Source organism: Lissotriton helveticus, chromosome 2_1 (assembly GCF_964261635.1).
Source record: "Lissotriton helveticus chromosome 2_1, aLisHel1.1, whole genome shotgun sequence".
Lineage (NCBI taxonomy): Eukaryota > Metazoa > Chordata > Amphibia > Caudata > Salamandridae > Lissotriton > Lissotriton helveticus.
In genome coordinates, this window is record NC_136059.1 from 1,947,861,974 (window position 1) to 1,947,884,310 (window position 22,337).

The 22,337-nt window shown below is 49.1% G+C and overlaps 1 protein-coding gene across 3 annotated transcripts in view; it reads right to left on the minus strand.

Annotated features, from left to right (window-relative positions):
- Nucleotides 1-22,337, minus strand: part of OTUD4 (OTU deubiquitinase 4) — a 442,490-nt gene that overhangs the window by 235,698 nt on the left and 184,455 nt on the right. For all 3 annotated transcript variants that reach the window (XM_078676880.1, XM_078676881.1, XM_078676883.1), the window contains 2 exons: nucleotides 2,438-2,574; nucleotides 2,152-2,338 (listed from right to left, as the gene is read on the minus strand). In XM_078676880.1, the coding sequence (XP_078533006.1) occupies nucleotides 2,152-2,338; nucleotides 2,438-2,574 (324 nt within the window). The remainder of the gene's footprint in view (nucleotides 1-2,151; nucleotides 2,339-2,437; nucleotides 2,575-22,337) is intronic.

Genomic DNA, 22,337 nt, shown 5'->3' on the forward strand with positions numbered 1-22,337 from the left:
AACTCTTTATCAGTCAACACAATGGCCCGCAAATCAGCACGGGCACCCTCATGAGAGACACAAGAAAGAAGGGACTTCACCGAACCCCACAGGCCAGAAGTAGCCCTGGTAAACACACACAAAGTGTTAAGCTCTCAGGGCAGCACTCGAAGAAGCAAAGACATTATGCCCCCATGAATCGAACCACCAGGCCTCCCGAGACGGAGGGAACAACGCTACAGTCAAACACGGTAGAGCGCTTTGAGTAGAAGGGTGGAAAGAAAGACAGACCGGGTCATGTGAAGCAGGTCGATGGCGTTGCAGAAGCACCGGAGGCACTGGATCGCCCGTGGCAGGGTGCCTTCAGGCCCCCATAAGAGGGTCACCCATCCTGAGAATACCAGCAACTGTGGAAATAGCCCGAGCTGGCCTCAGAAAAGCGCCACGGAGGGGAAAGCAATTCCTCCATGTGAGACTATCGCAGACTGAGCCGCCCTTCCCCGATTCCAGTTGGGAGCGGCCAGCCCCGACCTAGTGGAGAATCCAACGAGGAATGAGGGACCCGCAGGGCCTCAGGAGGAGAAAATGCTGGTGGGGAAGCCAGCCGCACGCCCAGGAAAGAAGTGTTCGAGGATATTGGCCGCGAGGACAGTGGAGAGCCTCCTCTAGAAGATGCCGGCAGAGAGTCATGTGGCGCCTGATCAGCGTCATATGGCGCCGGATGGGCCACCCGCGGCGTCACCCCGGCCTCAGACGGAGCAGCCGCCCGTGCCGAGGAGCAAGAGGGACACGAGAAGGCACTCCTTGGCCCCGCCTCGACCCGTGACACCACCGGAGCCAGGGATAGAGGCTCCTGGTGCCGAACCAGCGCCAGCTCGACCTCTGGTGAGGTAGCCACCGGCTCAGAGGGCTGAGGGGGACCAAGGGGCAGGCCCGGGTGCCCGGCGGTCACCTGCGACACCACATGGAGCCCCGTAGGGATTTGCGGCGAGACAGGGATGCTAGGTGCTGAAGCGAGGAGCCCCCAAGTACCACACCCAGACGGCGCCACTCTCCCACGACCTGGAGCAGATAGTTTGCTCCAGAGCCAGCGGTGACACTGCGGAAGTCCCCGCACAAGGCAAAGGATCCGCGGACGTCTCAGGGGGTGGAGGAAGGGCCAAAGAAGCCTGCAGAGCCGCAGCGTAGGCTGTCATTTGGGCCCTAGTCGCCTCCACGCCTTGAAACGGCAGATAGGGAGGCGATAGGCAGGCGCCCACCGTGAAAGGACAAGGCCTCGGAGATAAACTGAAGGACCTACCAGCTGGTGAGCCACGCCCATGGGGCCGCGGCAAAAGACGATGTCGCTGACGAAACCGGCGGTTCCTTGCTTCCGAGTCAGGGGACGGACGCGAAGAGGACACCGACCTGGATAAGCGCGCCAACAGCAACTTCATCCGGCGCTCCTGCCGCGACTGAAGGTACCGGCCTGCGTCGGAGCTCTCAGAGTCCCGGTGCCCACCCAGGAACCACACGCAAACTGGATGAGGGTCAGTCGCCGACATGGGACGCGCACAAGATGGACACGTCCAGAAGGCATTCGCACACTGTACTAAACGTGAAAAAAGGGATAGAAGGCCTGAAAACAGGCCAGAGCTCAACCGGATCCGCGTTGCACGCGGAAAGAGAAACAACTGACGTAGGACTTGTGTCCTTGCTGACGTCACGAACGCGGAGGACGTCAGGGCAGAGTCACGTGGTGCCGTCCCCCCGGCGCACAGGGATGCTGGACCTGGAAAAAAGTTTCTGGGTCCTACGTTAAGGAATTTGTGGCTAGTAGTCTCTATCAGATCTGTTTCTTCAAAGATATGGGTGTGTTGCTCTAGGAAAGTCAACTTGGAGGCTCTATGATTTTAGATTTGCAGCTAAGCAGACCATTGTAGTCTCTGGCAAAATTTGCAAACAAAAATATCTAAGCAGTCTAGGCTACTAATGATCAGACAATTACTTTTGACTAATATACATAGTATATTTGTAAAGCTGGCCCACACAGGCTGGCACTTTGCCAGCATTTTAATACAGCAATATTTTCAATTATTCTTATTCACTATTGTACATTTTTCGCCATCGTAAGTCTGACATGGCACTGGGCTTCATAGACCAAATGTAAACAAGCTTGGTACAAATGCTTACCTGCCGGCTGACTGTGCTGGAGTTCTACTCTGAGTTCTTTGTTCGCTAGGAGTATGTTGGGATGCTGGCCCGGGGGATGGGCTATAGTGTTGCTGGCGATTTCCTGCTGCTTGCTGGAGGCGAGGTGGCAGAGTGGACTGCGGCTTTCCCGGTTTACCGGCAGTCTTTTGTCCCCTGTAGTCTCCATCTATCATCCAGAAGAGGGATATCTCAAAATTAAGTCAACGGTCAGAAAGCATACAATGGTGATGCTCCTTATCAATAAAAATGTAAAACAAATACGCACCAGTTTGAAAATGTGCATTGCTCGTTAAAGGAACCCTTTTTATCTTTTTTCCTTGCACAGTGTTCCATCCCTCTCTTGGGGTTGTCTGTGGAGCAGACTGAGGAAGTGGTTTCAAGCTCTTCAGTGGGACATCAAACCTACAGGGATTACAGATGAAAAAATACACATTAGATGAGACCCAGATGCGAATGCTTTGAGTTCTATTTTGTGCCATTTGGGCATAAAATGTGTGATACAAAAACAGTAATACTACTGAAGAACAGCAATAGGTTAATTGCTTGTGCTATCTTATTCTCATGGATATTTTGATTTTATGCAAATTCCTGATTAATAATAATTCCTAGGCAACAAACTAATCTGCAAAGGTTACAGCATTTCACTCATTTAACGAAAAGACATCTAACTGAAGCATCGGCAGAGGTTCTGCTGGAGCATTATCGGCAAAACATTATTGCCGTTCCAGAAAGGCTCTAAATCTGACCGTTACACTGTAAGCGGGGCTCCACAGTGGGCAGAATGAAAACGCTGGGCTCCACAGTGGGCAAAATAAAAATGCCAAGGCAACAATGCAATCAGAATAAGTGTAAGCATATTATAAAACTACTTTCTCAGGAGAGCAGAGGCAGAAAGGTGAGTCGATACCAGCAAGAGAGTCAAAAATTCACCAGAAAACGTTATAGACGGTAACGTTCTTTAAATAGATATTAATTCTCGTAAATGTGTCTTCTGGAACAGCTCTAACAGCTATGTGTTACATGGTGAGGGTTTTAGGAATAACAACATAATACAAACCAAGAAATGTTGCTGTATAACTCACCCTTTCCTTGGATTACTCCTCAGTTCAGAGTCTAGGCAGGGACGGTTAATAAAACTATGATAAAAAGTTAAGACTCCCCTCAGGCGAGCCAACTAACTACTCTACCCCCCTTGTGGAGTGAGCCAAATTCCTTCTGAGGGGTCACTGTGAGAAAACATAGCTTTATAACTAGCTTGGCTTTCCTGGATACTATCCATGTTGTCACCAACTACTGGTCATCAGTCCTGTAGTGATTGGATCGATCAACATAGATGCTTATAGTGGTTAGCATTGTGCCTGTGCAAAAGCTCTATTGTCTTCAAAGTGTGGGTAATGGAAAGGCAGTAGGGAAAGACATTTTCAGGAAATGGGGGAACAGGTGAAAAAACCTCAGGTAAGAACAAGAACATGCAATGCAATAGGTCTTGCATTTTGTAGAGTTGGAGCTATTTTTGTTGCATTATAATGTTTTTAACAATCACAGCTTACTGAAAACTTTAACTATGCAAAACAAAAGGCGGCTTTTAGGAAGACATTCTTTTTGCTCCAGTGATGCTTTGCCAATGATGTCATGGTTTTGGCACATGGTGTAGTTAGGTTCTGATCTGCATCCTCAGCATGCAGAAGAAATACTACTGCAGGCAATGAGTGGGTGGGCTGAGGGGCTGGACTGCGTTATCCCCTCATATCTTCTTCAAACATGGAGGAGCTAGCACTGCAAACTGACCCTGACCTTTTTAAAAGAAACACTCCTGAGACTGAAAGCAAGAGGGAGACATGCACCTCCCTGAAACTGCTGAAGTGACTTATATGTACTGATCTAGAGATGGACAGGGAGGAAACGAGAAGACCCTGGTGCACAGAGCATGTGGGTTCGACTGGGTAAGCATTGATCTCATTCTCTGAAATGCTCACAGTTAGTGAGTGGGCGGGACTGACGTTAAGTCAAGACCCCTCCTTTGCCTGCAGCAAAAGCCGCTAATTAAAAGGGAGTGGGCAGACAGGAAGTAGTTCTGGAACCTCCCACAATTGACTAGGTGAATTATAGGAGGGCCGGGGAGCAACAAGTGAATGGACTTAAGGACACCCTACCTTGGTGGGCACTAGGTGGCGCACGGCCAAGATGGCCGCACACCAGTGAGGCTCTTGCTGACCGAGCGCAAAAATATATGGCATCACCATCCTAAGTCATCAATCCTCTGACTAAACTGGCGGAATCAGAAACCTCACTGTCGGAGGTCCCGCTACAGCTTTTGATCTCAAGTCGGAACCGGCTGGGAGCTGAGGTATAAGGGCGGAGACTCCAGCCGACAACGCATCGTGGCGTCTGGAATGTTCGCTCTGCGTCATCATTCACCAGAGCCCGCATCTTCACACCAGTGTAGAGGCCAGAGAGCTGCTCTTCACGCTCCTCAAGCAGTACCACCAGGCCGGGACCCAGCGCAGAAATCAAAGACACACAAATCGAGGTGAGGAGTCAGTGGGGGTTCGTTGGCGAGTGTGCCCGGAGCACTGGACTGATCCTCAAGGCTGCATTTCTCGTTGGCCTGGGACGGCGGCTGTGAGAAGTTGGCCTGATGTGCAGTGTTCACTATTCTAGTGATCACTATATATCAGTCCAAACAACCCTTATTGATGATTGGTTGTAAGTCAACCTTATAGACCAGCTATCCTAGTAGCATGGATACGAGCAGTCTAAGGCTAAGACTCTAGAGGGCGTGTTAAGCCAGCTGTTTTACCATCACATTACCCCTTGAACACCCAGTGAAAGGACACCACACAAGTGGTTATGAAAATAAACAGTGTATTTATTTATAACAAGACTACCCTGGCTCTTTATGAGACAGGGAGCTAAGCACACAACAAAACTCTTACGAAAATACTTTAAGTCGCACAATTTACACAAATGCCCGAGGGGCACGAAAAACCATACACTACAAAAGTGGAATGCGAATTACTAGCAGGTAAGTAACGATTCTCAGAGGCTTTAGAAACGCTAGGCCTACAATACTGAATACTCAGGTTAGGAGCAGGAGGCCTAGGGACACCACGTGCAGAGTGGGAACTCTCACGCGTAAGGCGGGAAAAAGCCTTTGGAAGCTAGTATTCACAAAGTTAGTGTTCTCGGGCGAACCCGACTAGGTAGGTCAAAAACGAAAGTGGATCTGGACCCTTGGATAGTGAGGCTATGCTGGGGCACCGAAATGCCGAAGTTACCTAGCCCAGGGGCTGCAGCTGCATAGGTCTGAAAAGACGTCGGGATTCTTCGTTGACGAACCAGGAGCCTGAAGGAAAGGAGTTGCTGGCAGGCGACCAGTGAAGATTGTTCGAGTGATCCAAGCCTGGATCAAAGAGGGATGACACCTGAAAGCAGAGGGGACCAAGTTCGTGACTACTAGCCAGTAGTCAGGGGGCACCAGGAGGGCACCGGATGGTAGTCACCTCGACTAGGTGAGTGGGCGACGCTGTGCTCTGCAGTCTCACATACCAGGAGGCGTTGTCGGCGACCAGGATGGAGGTACGAGCTGTCCCACGATGGATGATGCTGTCGACGTCGCTGGACCCAGGATTGGGGCAACAAGTCTTGGCAAATTCAAGCCCACGCGGTGGACCTAAAATGGCGTCTGGAGTGGACCAGGAGGGTCCGGGGTGCTCCTCTTCTGGAAGGGAGCAAGGGCCAGTCTGGAGCAACCAGACCAGCAGCAGTGATGTTGTCGGGCGTCGTTAAGAAGGCCACAAGCCAGCGGGCTAGTAGCCAAACAACGCGGTGAGCAGCAAAAAGCAGAAGGGCCCCACGCAGATCGTGGAGATGCTGGGAGGCTGAACTTCGGTGCTGGAGCTGCTCAGGGTCGGGGCTTCTCGGACCCCAAAGCACTCACCAGGGAATTCCTCGGCGGTCGTGCTGGAAAGAAGTCGTGCAGTCTTGAAGATGGCCGGTCCCTCGAGGTCTCGTCGCACCCACGGTTCTCAGCTTGGCTGTAGAGGTGGGTAGAGGTCAGAGGTGCCAGGGAAGCCGGTTCTCGTCGAGCTGGGCAGTCGGATTCCGGAGGAAGGACTTGCAGCAGACCGCAGTGTTCTTAAGATGGTGCCTGCGGATGCAGGGTGACTACTCCTTAGTCACAAGGGAGAATCTTGAAGAAGAAATCTTGATGTCCTTTCGTAGAAAGTCGTGTCTTGATTCCAAAGATGATCTAATTTGGAAGGGGGCCAGTTCCTACCTTTATCTGGGAAAAGGGGGCTGGCACGCGACTAAGTCCTGCCCTATTGGTGGGACCAGAAGGGGGGTGGTTACACCCCTCTCCTTTGGCGGGCTTTCCCCAGGCCAGGGGCTGGAGTGCCCCTGGAACTGGTTTCAGCCGGCCTATGCACAGTGAGCACCGGGGTGCCACTTGCAGTCACCTTCCTCTGTAGCCCTGCCTACCTGGAATACACAAAACCCTGTCTGGGACGGTGCTGGCACCGCCCCTGGCAGGAAACCCTTTGTCCTTGCCTCCTGCTCTGGGAGGACTCCCAGCAGCAGGAGGGCAGACTTGTGTCTCGGTGGCAGCATCCATTTTGTGGAGCTGAGGCTATGTCTGACTTTAACCGGGGTTACAGTTTACATACATGTCGTGTCCCTCTAGAAGGGTGGAATGCTAACCCCGTCGCCAGAATTGGCGAGGGGTTAGTATTCCAATTCGTATGACACCTTACTCGACATGTTTTGATAAAGCGATACCAGAGTTGGCATATAACCGCGAGGATTATAATGCACTTAAGAGTATATGGTATGCGATATCATGGAAACGGCTAAGGGATGGATCCCGAAAGCCGCAGACAGGCCCAGCTCATGCCAGAGCACTATCTCACACGATTCCAAGCACTCTGCCTTCAGGATTGTCAAGGCCTGCCATAGGAGTGACTGATAGGAGATCTGTGTGTCCATTTTTAGGGTTAGATATAGGTATACTATATCTAAAGCAAAGGGTGATTACACCACCTTGCCCCAGCTGTCAAGCAGCCAGTTGTGTCAGATTTGGATGGCCAGCCAGGGGTGGCATAATACATGCTGCAGCCCCTGGTAGGTCCTGGGTACACCTATGCCCTGGGTACCTAAGGTACACTGTACAGGGACTGATAAGGTGACTCAGTATCCAATTTAGATATGTACCTAAGGTACATGGAATCCATTTTACAGAGAGAGCAGTAGGCCTGGGGTCCTGAATAGCAGGGCCCCAGGTCAACTAAGTCAGAAAACCAGCAAAACACCAGGCAAAAAGTTGGGGGCAACCATAGTCAGGGATCTACCTTCCTACAGCGGCCTACTGAGAGCACGTAGGCCACACACACTTAGCATACACTCAGCGGTGTAGCATCAGCGGACGGGGCACGTCAGGCGGTGAAGCCCAAACAAGGCTACACAACCGCCCGGTACCGATGAGGGGACCGGTACGCAGCACCTGGTGGGAGCACTCGTGGTACTGGGGCGGAACCGTTCCCGGAGGCATTGCGACACTCTGGTAGGGGCCCCACAACAACGCGGTTGGACCCACAGGTGCATTGACCTGACCACCGTCGGCCAGTGCGACTTATTCCCCCATAATTATCAGTACCAATGGCAGAGTGGTACATAAATTGGACACCCAACTTGACCACTGCCCGCCCCTTCTGTAGAGATGATTCCTTATCGGAGGGAAGGACAAGGCTGCACTGCCTGCTTCGCGGTGGACCTGGGGGAAGACACAGTGCCCCCCCCCAGCTGCTGCCTGTGCCAGCTTCCAACCAACGAATGGGCCCCCCCACCCCACTGAAGTCACCCTTGCAGAGTCCAGAATATACAATCAGCTGGGGTGACGTGGCCGCTACAGGCTCAAAGACCCACTCGATCCAGTTTAGCTGCAGACGCAGGAGCCTTCCCTAACATCGCCATGACCATCCATACACGCAACTTAGAGCTGCACCAGTGCAAGCCTTCCTCGGATATCTGACATGACAAGGCCCGGTGTCCCTCCGCTCACCGAGCTGCTCTCTTTCTCTACATCGCGGCTACAGTTCCCTGCTCCAGGTTTCAAAACAGGCAGGCCGGAAGGGAAGCAAACGAAAATGCCCTTTGAAACACGCAAATCACCCCAGTCTCAAACAGACGAGCACCCAGTTACTAAGTCAAATGAGTGCCAAGAGGAGGACATGAAAACACTGTTGGTAACAATGAAAAATAGCTTCACGTTCATAGATGCAAAAATTGAGGCCATGAACTCTCGAATGGACTCGGTAGTGCACAAGCTTGAACAGCATGACCACCGCATAGAGGAAGCGGAAAACAGAATCTCTGAATTGGAGGATGGGGCCACGAGTGGCAGAAAGCAAATCTCACAGATGGTCAAGCTGCTCAAAGTCATTGCAGAGAAGAAAGAGGACCTGGAGGCACGCCATAGGAGGAACAACGTACGTATTCTTGGTCTGGCAGAGTCAACCAACACTGGTCATATGGAAGACTTCATAGAGACTCATCAGCGACCTAGTCAGGACTGAAGCCTTCTCCAAACACCTATTTGTGGAAAGAGCACACAGATCCTTCAGTGCGTGCCCACCTCCGGGGGCACCTCCATGCCCCGTAATTGTCTGATTCCTCAACTACCGGGATAGAGATACAGTAATACGTCTGGCGCGAGAAAAGAAGGATGTAAGACAAAATTTCACCATCAAAAAGATCCTGCAAACCCAGAGTATACTCGACGCCATGCTATACTCAGCGCAGTTCCACATCACACACCTGGGGAAGCAACACGTGTTCCACAACTCGCAGCAGGCCGAAGATTATCTTAAAAGCTGCTGGGCGACGTCGCCAGCCACGGCCTTCAACAGAGCTTGCTCCAGATCCATGTCCCCACTGTCGACACAGGACTAATCCTGATTTTCCAGACGACAGCACAAAGCAGTCAGCTTGGGATGCCCAACGCTGAACTTTATACCGGCTCCAATAGACTAAAGGAACTGTACCACCCGGCCTCTTACCCTCCACCAGTTACTGGTACCAACCTGGTCAGGGCGAGGTGGTGGACAGGTGGGATAATAGGAGGGTAAAGGCATGTCTCGGGCCCCTAGCCTCACCCACACAGGAGTACCTCTGTAATTAAGTACCACTTGTCTTTTTTTCCTGTTTCAAAGTTGTGATTGGGTGGGAATATATGCCCAACAAGTTGGAGAAGTGGGGGTGGGACAAAGAGAGGGTAGTTTGCCTTGCCTTTTAAAAAAAATGCAAACTGGTCTGACACTCACAATATCTAGAAACTCTTGCCAGTTCAGACCATACTATTAGACTCAACATCCATAACCCCCTATATGCAGTCTAGTATACATTGCATGTCTTGGAATATCCGGGGCATAAATAACCCACGGAAAAAGCGACAGATTTTAGGCTATCCGGAGAGACACCATGTTCAGGTTGCCCAACTCCAGGAGACCCACCTGGACCCGTCCACATCTCCTAACTTTGCCACCAGGTAGGCCTCCCATCGCGACTTCACGTCCTTCTCCACTTACTCCGGGGGGGGGGGGGGGGGGGGGGGGAGAAGGGGGGAATCACAATCCTCATTAAACGTAACAATCCCTTCATTCTAGGCGGTACCTCTATGGACCCCCAGGATCGCTATTGTTTGATGTGGGGACGTCTGGCCTCTAATGTCATCACCATGGTCAACTGCTTTGATCCCAATGTGGACGATGCCTTATTCCTTAACACCCTGTGGGGTAATATCCGATCCGTGGGCTCCACCTACTTACTCTGAGCAGGGACTTCAACACAACCATGTTCCTGGCAATGGATAGATCTCACTCCACTGCCCTACATTACTCAATCATGAAGAAACAGTTAGCGGGAATCGTCTCAGAGAACTGTCTCCTGGATGCTTGGCAACACACACACCCAACTACCAAAGAAGGTACACACTACTCGGCCGTCCATTCCTCCTGGTCCTTTTTAGACTATTGGTCTGTGTCAATCGGTATGGCCAGCTGGATTGACACAGTTAACCACCTGGCGAGGACGTTTTCCGATCACTTCCCAGTGGAGATGGTGCTGAAACCTCCTGTAGAACAATCCCCCTATGTTAGGTGGAGGCTCAACTCACTACATCTCCTAGACACAGTCTTCAGAACTGAGCTTGAACAAGAAATTCAAGAATACTTTGAGCAGAATGTGGATTCCAGACCGAGCCTCACCACCGTCTGGGAGGCCTTCAAAGCAACAATCAGAGGATCCTGCAAAGGACGAAGGTATTTTAAAAGACATCCCTAATGAGCTCAACAGGTTAGAAAAAGATATTAAAACATTGGAACGGGAACTCAGCCACAAGACAGGGCGGGGACAAGACCAGGGTGGAGTTACGTGACAAACTGACAGAATCCACAGACACGGCCGATGGCGAATGCAAATTCCGAGGCAGGTATCATGTCGCCTGCATATACGGCGAGGGCAACCGCCCCGGGAAGGTTCTGGCGATTCTCAGACAGCCAAAGTTCTCAAACCATGTTATGGAAATCAATGACTCAAGAGGGCGTAATCCACAGAAACCTCCCCGAGCAGCTCCACACCTTCATGACACACTACAAATCCCTATACACAACACAGAGGGCAACCACTTGACCTCCCTGCATATTTTGAGGACACAGCCCTAGCCTGGCTGGGCGACACTGAGCAAGAATTCCTCAGCGCTGAACTGGAGATAGATTAAATCAACAGCGATCATGCAAATGAAATCGGGGCACGCACCGGGATCGGACGGATTCCACGTAGAATTTTACAAGACATACCAGACACAACTAGCTCCCATACTTAAGGCGGTCTTCCACGAAGCTAGATAGGAGGGACATCTCCAGTATCACTATGAAAGAGGCACTGATAGACAACCACATACCCAATGTGAATCCTACCACCCTAGATCCCTAATTAATTGTGATACCAAAATTCTAGCGAAGGTCCTTTCAACAGACTGAATTTGCTAATGGAGAGACTGGTTCTACCGGACCAGTACGGATTCATCCCCAACCGAGCTACGTCCCACAACCTTCGGACCCTCCGTACAGTAATACAAGCCATCGACCCCAACAGTGCCGCAGTTTTCCTCAATGCCACTAAGGCATTCGACTCCATTGAGTAGGATTACCTTCTGGGCACCCTGCGCTACATGGGAATGCCGCCCCCATTCCTCGAGTGGGTGGAATTACTGTATTAACAGACCACGGCTACAGTTCTCATCAACGGAGCACAATCCCCCAGATTTACCATCACCAGGGGCACACTCCAAGGCTGCCCCCTATCTCCCATATTATTCGGTTTTGCTATAGAGCCACTTTCCGCGTAAATCAGGCAGCACCACATAGAACGAGCGCTGGTCTACCCGTACAGACAGCTCATAATCTTGCTCTACGCGGACAAGGTTACACTTTATATAGCAAACCCACAAGAAAATCTAAATCCCGTATTACGTGAAATCACCAAATTCGGGCCCATTTCGGGTATAAATATCAACTAGGCAAGTCAGCCGTTTCCCCACTCACTGACACGACCACCCCATACCCCCTAGACTACCCCCTGGCATGGAAGTCCTAGGAAATCAAATACCTGGGGGTCAAGTTCACCAGAAATAGAGAAGAGCTTATACGGGCCAATTACGGAGTCACACTAGATAAAGCTACAGAGTCGGTCACGAAATGGCTGTCCTTGCCTCTCTCTATGGCTGGGAGGATCTCTTTAGTAAAATTGATACTGTTGCCTAAGTACCTTTATCTCTTCACCAACATACCATATCTTTTCTTTAGTGCGCTCAAAACACGAACAATACGTCTGATAAGGGGGGGCAAACAAACCTGGCTTAGCCTAGATACTCCGATTTTGCCTTTTTCACAGGGAGGGTATGAGGCTCCTAATTTCAAACTCTACTATCACTGCGCCCAGGCACACTTCGCCACATACTGGCTACATTCACCTCCCTTCAGGCCTCACCTGGCAGTAGAGGAGGTATTCATGGACTCCACTTCCCTCTCGGGATTCTTGTTCACCTCTGGCGGGGAACGGGAACGCGACCCTACCGCAGTTGCATGTACCACTGCAGCATGGAGGAAAAATCGCTGCCAGACTGGATGTGCCCATGTTATACTCCCCCCAAAGTACCTCTGATTTACCATACGTCCCTCCAAGTCACACACGAGCGGCAATGTCGATCAATGTTAGAGTAGCTACACTTTACCACGTGGGGAGAACTCTACATAGGAGGAACAGTCAGGTCCAGGGAACAGTTCTTCGGCGCAAACACACCCACCACACCGCCTAAGGCAAGCAAGTCTGCGCCCATGGGCCAAAACCCCTATTTCGTTCGCCCCAGCCCGCTACACTTATAATAGTTCCTATCTCAGGAAGCTAAATAACGCCCCAGGAACTAAATGTGGGCAAGTCTTTTCTCCAGACAATATTCCAACTAAATGCCCTACATGCAGCCATGACCTTACACCACACAGGCTAGAGCACAACCATGATAAAATCAAGTTTAGGATCCTCCTCCTCAATTGCAGATCCCCTTCTAAACATACGGCAGCGATCTGGATGCTACTCTGAGACCAAGACCCCAACGTTCTTTTCCTTACAGAAACATGGCTCACCCCTAGCTCAGAGCCAGATACCGTGCAAGCTCTTCTTTCTGGCTATGTGCTACAAAGAGATGACCCTCCGATGGGTCTGGGTGGTGGAATAGCCATTGCCCATAAGGAAAAGCTCACTTGTCACCTCCTGGGCAATCCACTCGAAGATTGCGAGAATGTTGACTTTTCTATAGAATTCTCCCCACTACTCGCCTTCACAGGCATCCTGATTTATTGTCCCCCGGGGCCTATAGGGTCTTTTAATAACTCACTGCTCGAGACCACGATCAAGCTGGCCAGCGCATCGGGCAACTTTACGATCCTGGGAGACTTCAACCACCATTTTGAGGAGCCACAAGCTCTCAACGCATGCGAGTTGACCAGAGATCTCCTATCCCTTAAACTCTTCCCAAAAATTTGTAAGACCACGCACGCTAGAGGACACCTCCTCGATTAAGTGTTCTCTAGCCTAGCCAACCTTAAGGGAACCGATCCTATTAAATTACCTTGGACGGATCACTTTTTGGTAAATCTTCTTTGGTCACCTCAGACAACTAGGCCTATGACGCAATCATCCTGGACATTTGGCCATCCTTGGAATAATCTCCCCCTGGAGGAATGGTCTCAGGAGCGGGAAAAGATAAAACCTAGCTTAACCCAATGTCCGGTACAAGCGAATGAGGATTTCCTCGGATGGATCGAGGAGTCACTCAACACGGTCCTTCCAGAGATCAAGATAAAGAAGTCGGCAGGGCCTCGAAATGCCCTATGGTTACACCAGAATTACGGACCTTAAAGCAGCAATGTAAAGTGAAGGAAAGACATTGGATGAGAGATTTTCTTCCTTCAAAAAAACAGGACTATAGACTTGCTATTCTTGCCTACAAAGCTGAACTAAGAAACGCCCAAGCATCTCATTATTAAAAAAAGAATTCTAGCAGCGTCCAACTCGTCCAAAGAAACTTTTAATATTATTAAAAATCTACTTAAAGCCCCGCCCCCTAGATCAGTCCCCGGCATCTCAGGCAAACGGTGTAACAAACTGGCCGGGTACTTCAATAACAAAGTTCAGCTTATCCTCGAATCACTTCCAACTAAGATTGAGGAAGACCTCCCTCCTCACCTTCAGACGGATCTCCAAACAGGTCCCCCTGTATACATTCTAGAGGACATCCCACCCAGGAAATTTTCAGCTCCCTGTTGACTACGGTAAAAAGCGGATCCCCCGCTGACCCAGCGCCACTGAACATCTTGAAACAGGTCATGCCAATCATAGCCCCATATCTGATATACCTGATCAACCCCTCACTTACCTCTGGAATAGTCCATGCCAGGTGGAAAGAGGCAAGGGTTAAAGCCCTACTTAAAAAAAAAAAAATACAATCTGGACCTGGCCGATTTGAGCAATTACCGCCCCATATCTCTTCTTCCGGCCATAAGCAAGGTAACAGAGAAACACGTTAATTTAACTCTTTCAGGGTTTCTTGAAAGCCATAGCCTGCTTCACCCCTCCCAAACCGGTTTCCGACCTTGCTAAAGCACCAAGACCGCTCTATTGGCAGTGGTTGAGGAAAGTCGGAAAATCTTGGGATTCAGGAGGCTCGGCGGCCATTCTACTCCTTGACCAGAGCACCACTTTTGATACGGTGAACCACTCAATTCTGATCCGGCGACTCAGGAACCTAGGAGTAGATGGCATGGCGCTCTAGTGGCTATCCTCTTTCATGGAGGGAAGAACCTTTTAGGTTTTTAATTAAAGGAAAATGCTACTTACCGGTATGCATCTGTTCTTGGCATGTAGAGCTGCAGAGTCTCACACTGTGCATTAGATCGTCACCTGGTGTTGGGCTCGGATGATTGCATGTTGTTGTCGTCTTGGAAGAAGTCTTTGTAGTCACGAGATAGGCGACTCCTCCCTTGGACGATAGTGCGCATGGGCATCGGCTCCATCCTTGGATTGTTTTTCGCCATGATGGGAAATGGAGTTAGTAGAGAGAAGAAAAAAAAAAAAAAGGATGTCCATGCGTTTATATCGAATTAAGATAGAACTGGAACAAATACAGGTCCTGGGGAGGCGGGTGGGCGTGTGAGACTCTGCAGCTCTACATGCCAAGAACAGATGCATACTGGTAAGTAGCATTTTCTGTTCGAGGCATATGAGCTGCAGATCTCGCACTGCGCATTGATTGTACAGCAGTGTCTCTCCTAGCGGTGGTCACCTGTAACTGTTGCAGTAGTTTGGAAAAGAGTTTTGAGGACAGCTTGGCCTACAGCAGCTGGCTGCTTGGCTTGCACATCAACACAATAGTGTTTAGTGAAGGTATGTTTTGTGGACCATGTTGCTGCTTTGCATATGTCTTCCAGGGGAAGGTTCCCTAGGAAAGCCATAAATGCTCCTAGTTTGCGTGTGGAGTGCGCCCTAGGAAGAATTGTTAATGTACATTTTGCTTTTTGATAGCATATTTGTATACATTTTACAATCCACCTTGCAATTCCAGCTTTAGAAATGGGTTGCCTTTATGTGGTGGTGAGAAAGCTACAAACAATTGTATAGTTTTTCTAAAGGAATTGGTGCTGTCAATGTAATAGAGAATGGTTCTTTTTACATCTAGGGTGTGTAGAGCTCTCTCTGCTACCGAGTCAGGGTTTTGAAAAAACACTGGCAATTCTACTGATTGTTTTAGATCAGGGGTACTCATAGTACGGCCCGCGGGCCGCCAGCGGCCCGGCAAGCCTTCATTGGCGGCCCGCAGACATTAGCTTGCACTTTGCATTTCCTGACCAACAGGTAAAAACAGAAGATGGCCGCAGGAGCATACTTAATGAAAACGTATTTACTACGTATACTCCTGCGGCCATCTTCTCTGTTTACTTCTGGCCTCTAATTGTGCCCGCCTCTGACTTCACGCACGGCACCAGCGGGAAGCACAGGCCCTTTGAAAGTCAGCTGTGAGCGCAGCACTTTTACAGCTAACTTAAAGGGCATTTTGGGAAGCTTCGTGTGCCCGTGGTGCCGACGTCCTCTCCGCCCACAGCCTCTTCTCTTCGGTAGGCAGCCTCTTCTCTTTGGCCCGCAGCCTCTACTCGCCCCCCCCCCCACTGCCTCAGGACGACCTCTTCTCTCTGCCGCGACACAGCAGCCTCTTCTCACCCAGGTCCGGGTGTTTGTCCCCAGAGTTAATTTGCTTTTGTTTTATAATCTTATCTAGGACGCTGGCAGCGACATATCATTGGAAATATATATATATGTTACATTTTTAATGTATTTACTCACTAAATTGTTAAATACTTCCGTTCTCACATTAACAAGATGCCGTTGTAATCCTTTGTTGCGTGCACAATGGTGTTATAAAATAATTACCCAAAATTTACATATTTAATATAAGTGCAATTCATAAAAGTATTAGTGTTTTCTTTGAAGATGTGCTGCTGTTACTACGTGTTGCCCTCTATGCGCTATTTTCTGCCTCATGCGAGCAACGAAACTAAAATTGCTTTATGATTTGATTCTTATTTTGATCAGTGTTTCTGAATCTTTAAATTTCAGTAAACAATTCTTACTTGTAGGAAACAAGACAGAGCAAGCAGTCGGGCGCCAAGAAGTTACATGGCCCCAAAGTGCTGCCAGATTATGTCCAGTCTGTGCTCGATGTCTCTTTCAGCCATTTGTGCGTTGCAGAATTCTGATACTAGAAGTGCTCGCCTTCTTTTGGGACGCCTGCATCTGGAGTGGCAACTCTACGTTTCCCTTTTTAATATTATATAATTTGCAGGTAATCTGTAGTTCATCTCTGTAATGAGTCTTTAAGAAAGTCTGATATTTTGTAGGTGACAGGAGACGTCAACGAACATAGGGAGACAGACAAATAGAGACAGAGGGAGGGAGACAAACAGATGGAGGGAGACAGAGGGAGGGAGAGAGGGAGGGGGAGGGAGGGAGAGAGGGAGGGGGAGGGAGGGAGACAGAGGGGGAGGGAGACAAAGAGAGGGAGACAGAGAGGGAGAAAGAGAGAGAGGGAGCTAGAGAGGGAGATAGAGGGAGGGAGACAGACAGAGGGAGACAGAGAGAGGAAGACAGACAGGGAGACAGAGGAGTCAGGGGAGAGAGAGGAAGGGAGGGGGAGACAGAGGAAGGGAGGGGGAGACAGTGAGAGGGAGACAGTGAGAGGGAGACAGTGAGAGGGAGACGAAGGGAGGGGAAGACAGATAGAGGGAGAGGGAGACAGATAGAGGGAGAGGGAGGGAGACCGAGGGAGGGAGACAGATAGAGGGAGAGGGAGGGAGACCGAGGGAGGGAGACAGAGGGAGGGAGAGAGAGGGAGGGAGAGAGTCAGAGTGAGTGAGATAGAGGGAGACAGGGAGAGAGGGAGGGAGAGAGATGGAGGGAGAGAGAGGGAGGGAGGAGGGAGAGAGAGAGAGAGAGCTAGAGAGAGGGAGGGAGACAGAGAGAGATAGAGAGAAAGCAAGAGAGAGAGATGTGTGTATGCCGGGTCTGGTGACTCTGGACGAAGGCGTCCGCTGCAGGGACCTGTTATCAACCTCATGGTCACAGTTTTTTTTTGTTGCTCTAGCCCCACCCCCTCCCCCACTGACCCCGCCCCCACCGGTGCGGCCCTCGGACACAAACCACACTGTAAATTTGGCCCCCGAGAGAAAGTTTGTGAGTACCCATGGTTTAGATGAAATGGAGTAATGACTTTAGGAAGGAATTTGGGATTTGTTCTTATGACCACTTTGTTACGGTGTAATTGTAAAAAAGGTTCTTGTATTGTGAAAGCTTGAATCTCACTTACCCTCCTGAGAGAGGTAATAGCAATAAGGAAAGCTGTTTTCCATGTTAGAAATTGTAGTTCACATTTGTGTAAATGTTCAAAAGGGGGTCCCATGAGCCTGGTAAGAACAATGTTTAGGTTCCACTCCGGAGAGGGTGGTAACCTAGGAGGAATGATTCTTTTTAATCCTTCCATAAATGCTTTAATTGCAGGTACTCTAAATAATGACAGATGTGGTCTATTTTGTAGGTACGCAGCAATGGCTGCAAGATTATGGATGAATATGCTAGATTACATCTTTGTAAGTGTAGCAGGTAACATATGATGTTCTGGATAGAAGCATCCAGGGGATCAGTTTGATTATTGTTGCAGTAAATGGTAAATCTCTTCCATTTTTCTGCATAGCAAGCTCTAGTAGTAGGTCTTCTGGCTTCTTTGAAGATATTCACACAGTCTGGTGGTAGGTTACGATAACCAAACTAAGACTTTAGGAGCCAGATAGCCAGATTCAATTGGCTTGGATCTGGATGCCTGATTTCTCCATGGTTCTGTGTTAGCATGGATGGTGTCAGGCACAGGCTTTGGTGTGGAACTAGAGAGAGTTCTAGTAGTGTTGTGAACCACGGTTGGCGTGCCCATATGGAAGCTACTAGGATCATTTTGAGAGACTGTTTTAGCTTGCGCACTACTAGTGGTATTAATGGGAGTGGCGGAAAAGCGTACACAAATCTGCTTGACCAGTTCATCGATATTGCATTGTCCTTGGACAGCGGGTGTGGAAACCTGGCGGCAAAGGTTGAGCATTTTGCATTTTCGTGTGTGGCAAACAGATCTATGTCTAGGTGACCTTACTTGTGAAAGGATGGTAGAAGAACTTGTGGATGTAGTTCCCATTCGTGAATCTGTTGTGTCAGTCGACTTAACAAATCTGCAATCTGGTTGTGAAACCCTGGAAGGTGTTCTGCTAGCAGATATATGTTCTTTGGAATGGCCAATCTCCAAATAATTTGTGCAAGCTGGGACAGTAGCAGAGAATGTGTGCCTCCTTGTTTTTTAATGTAGTACATGGCTGTCATGTTGTCCATCCGGATTAAGACAGCTTTGTTTTGTACATGTACTTGGAAGGACTTGAGTGCTAGGAATATTGCTAGCAGCTCTAGGTGATTGATGTGGAGCACTTTTTGTTGAGTGGTCCATTTTCCCTGAGTTGTATGATGCAGGAGATGAGCTCCCCATCCTGTCAGGAATGCGTCTTTTGTGAGTACTATCTGTGGAACTGGCTCGAGGAACTGCCGCCCTCTGGACAAGTTTTTGGTGTTCCACAAGTGCAGAGAGCGATGTGTGCAGGGGTCTACCATCACCAGGTCTGTAAGTGGTCCTTGAGCCTGGTTCCACTGTTGTGCTAGGCATTCCTGCAGTGGGCGCATTTGCAGTCTTGCATATGGTACAATAAAAATGCAACATGCCATCATGCCTATTAGTTGCATGAACACTCCGGCTAGGAGAGAGAGTTGGTTCTGAAACCTTGTGATTAAGGCTTCAATGCTGTGTATCCTGGCTGGACTGGGATAAGCTAGAGCTGTAGACGTATTTATTGTGGCCCCTAGGTATTGATGTACATGAGAGGGCTGGAGATGCGACTTGCTGTAGTTGATTGGGAACCCTAAGTCGTGCAATGTTTGAATTGTTTGAGATGTGTGTTGGACACACTGGTTGAAAGACTTGGCTTTTATGAGCCAATCGTCTAGGTATGGGAAGACATGTATGTGTTGTCTTCTGAGATGTGCTGCTACTACTGCTGGGCACTTTGTAAACACTCTTGATGCAGTTGTGACCCCAAATGGAAGGACTTTGAACTGATAGTCTTGTCCTTCTAGCACAAACCTTAGATACTTCCTGTGAGAAGGATGTATGGGAATGTGGAAGTAGGCGTCCTTGAGATCTAGTGTAGTAAGGAAATCGCCTTGTTGCAACAATGGGAGCACTTGTAAAGTGATCATATGAAAATGATCTGAGTGTATATACAGATTGAGGGGCCTGAGGTTGAGAATTGGTTTTAGTGTCCCGTCCTTCTTGGATATTAGGAAATACAGCGAGTAAACCCCTGTCCCTTGGTGTTGTAATGGAACTATTTCTATTGCGTCTTTTTGAAGCAATGATAGAACCTCTTGTTTGAGCAGCGCAAGGTGTTCTGTGGACATTGGACGCTGTCTGGGTGGTATATGTGGAGGAGCAGCTGTGAGTTCTAGGCAGTAGCCATATTGGATAATTTGTCTTACCCATTTGTCTGTTCTGATGGAATTCCAGACAGGTAGGAACTGTGCTTTAAATTTTAAATAAACTTTAAACTCCCCCCTACAGGAGTGGAATGCTGTTGGGGAGCGGAAGGAAGTCACTGCTTTGTGTTGGGAGAGGTCCGATTATTGTTATTACCTCTCCCTCTGCCTTTATTGTTATTGCCTCTGTATCCTCCTCTAAAGAATCCTCTATTGGAGGATGCTTGTGTATGGTTTTTAAAAGAAGCCGAGTTGTCTGCTCCAGCTTGTTTGGAGCCTCCTCTATAAAAGGAGCGACGAAAGGAGCCTCTTGTTTGTGTGGACTGCAAAGCTCCCATAGATTTGGCAGTCTCAGTACCTTTTTTCAATTTTTCAAGTGCTGTGTCTACAGCTGGGCCAAAAAGCTGCAGTTTATTAAATGGTTGATTTAATATGGTAGTTTGCACCTCTTGCTATAATCCTGAGTTGCGTAGCCATGCATGTCGTCTGAGGAGGACGCTAGTATTTATTGCTCTAGACGCAGTGTCTGCTGCATCAAGTGCACACTTGATGGAAGCATTCGAAATTAGCTTACCTTCTTGGATAAGGTCGTTAGCTTGTGCTTTATATTGGTCAGGTAGATGCTGTAGGAGTGTTTCTAGCGGATCATAATGAGCCCTGTTGTATCTTGCGAGGAGTGCTTGTGTATTAGCTATGCTCCATGAGTTACTTGTTTGGGCACCTATTCTCTTGTCTGAAGCATCTATCATATTTGACTCTTTATCAGGAGGTGGTGCATCACCTGATGTTTGTGAGTTGTTCTCTTTCTAGCGTTGGAAACGACTAGTAAGTCTAAGGGTAACTGTCCTTTATTGTATGCAGGATCCCCAGGAGCAGGCCTATATTTCTTTTCTATTCTGGGGTTTATGATCCTAGCCCGTACAGGGTCTTTAAACACTTCTGGTGCGTGTTTAATTACTCCTTAGACCATAGGTAGAATTTTCACTGACCTCTGGGCTTGCTCAAAAGTGTCAAGTAGAAAATCCTCTTTTGCCTCATCAGAGTGCATTGTGACTCCATGATGGATGGCAGCTCTATTAAGTAAGTGTCCAAACCCAATATTATCATCAGGAGGAGAAGGTTTGGATGGGTATGCATATGGATCAGGAATATCTGGTACATCTTGGGGAACATCTGGTGGGATTGAGTACTCCCAGTCAGGTGGATCTGTTGGGTAGTTAAAAGTGTCATTTGGGTCATTCCCTCCCCCCATAATCTCATCATCGTCATTATTATGAGGTGTATGTTGTGGTGAAAAATGAGGTGGAGAATTTTGAGGTGGTGAAGGAAGAGGAAGAGATATAGATTGAGGTACAGGAGAAGAAGGGCGCATTGGTGATGTAGCAGAGTACTTCTTTACAGGCACTGGATGTGGAGGTGCTGAATCCAATTTCCACTTTGTGTGGCCCAGTAAACACATGTCCTGTGTCTGGGTCAATGGAGATCTTTTTCTGTCTAGGATCAGGGTGAAAAAGCTCCTCTTCCTCAGGAAGCGCTTTCGGTGCCGATTTTTTCGGTATTGAGCGTGGTTGTGTCTTGTGTGTCTTTAGCCTTATGAGTTGTGGCAGACTCCTTTGGCGTAGATCTTGGCTCCGAAGATTTTGGCTTTGAAGCCGAAGCTGGTTTCATCGGCGTGGAAGCGTCGGAAACAGTCTTTTTTATACTCGAAGCAGATTTATCTTTTGGGGTCGACGGTTTTGGAATTATTTTCGGAACCGGGACGCCTTTCGCGACTGGACCCGGAGGCGAAGTGTTGACCTTTGCCTTCGATTTGGGTGTTAGGGATGGAGCAGGGGCAGTAGTACTCACGCGTTGACCCGAAGGTATGGAGTCATCGGAGTCGTCTGCCCCAGATACGATTTTGAGATCTTCGGAATCTTCCTTGTGGACATCTGGACCTTCGAAGATGTCATCTGGTTCCGGAGCTGATCTCTGCATGATTTGTTGACGGGCCATTCGATCTCAAATAGTCTTCTTGGATCGAAAGGATGCGCAGGCCGGACAGCTGTATTCGTCGTGTTCTGGTGATAAGCACAGGTTACAGACCTTGTGATGGTCACTGTGCAGGAATTTTGCTCCACACTGGGGGCATTTCTTGAACGGCGTCCTTCCCATGAGCTGTAGGCCTCACGGCATAGATAGGCCCACGGTCCCGCGTCGACAACTGGAATGGAGCTGACGAGATGTAGTCTATGTTTCTGGACGTCGAAAGTTGTTTCGAAGCGTTTGAAGTAAGTTTTCTGACGCAAACTACTTGGAAGTAGTTTCGAACCGGAGCGGGAAAGTTGCATCCGAACCCAGTGGCGGAAAAAAAATCTAAGGATGGAGCTGATGCCCATGCGCACTATCGTCCAAGGGAGGAGTCACCTATCTCGTGACTACAAAGACTTCTTCCAAAACAA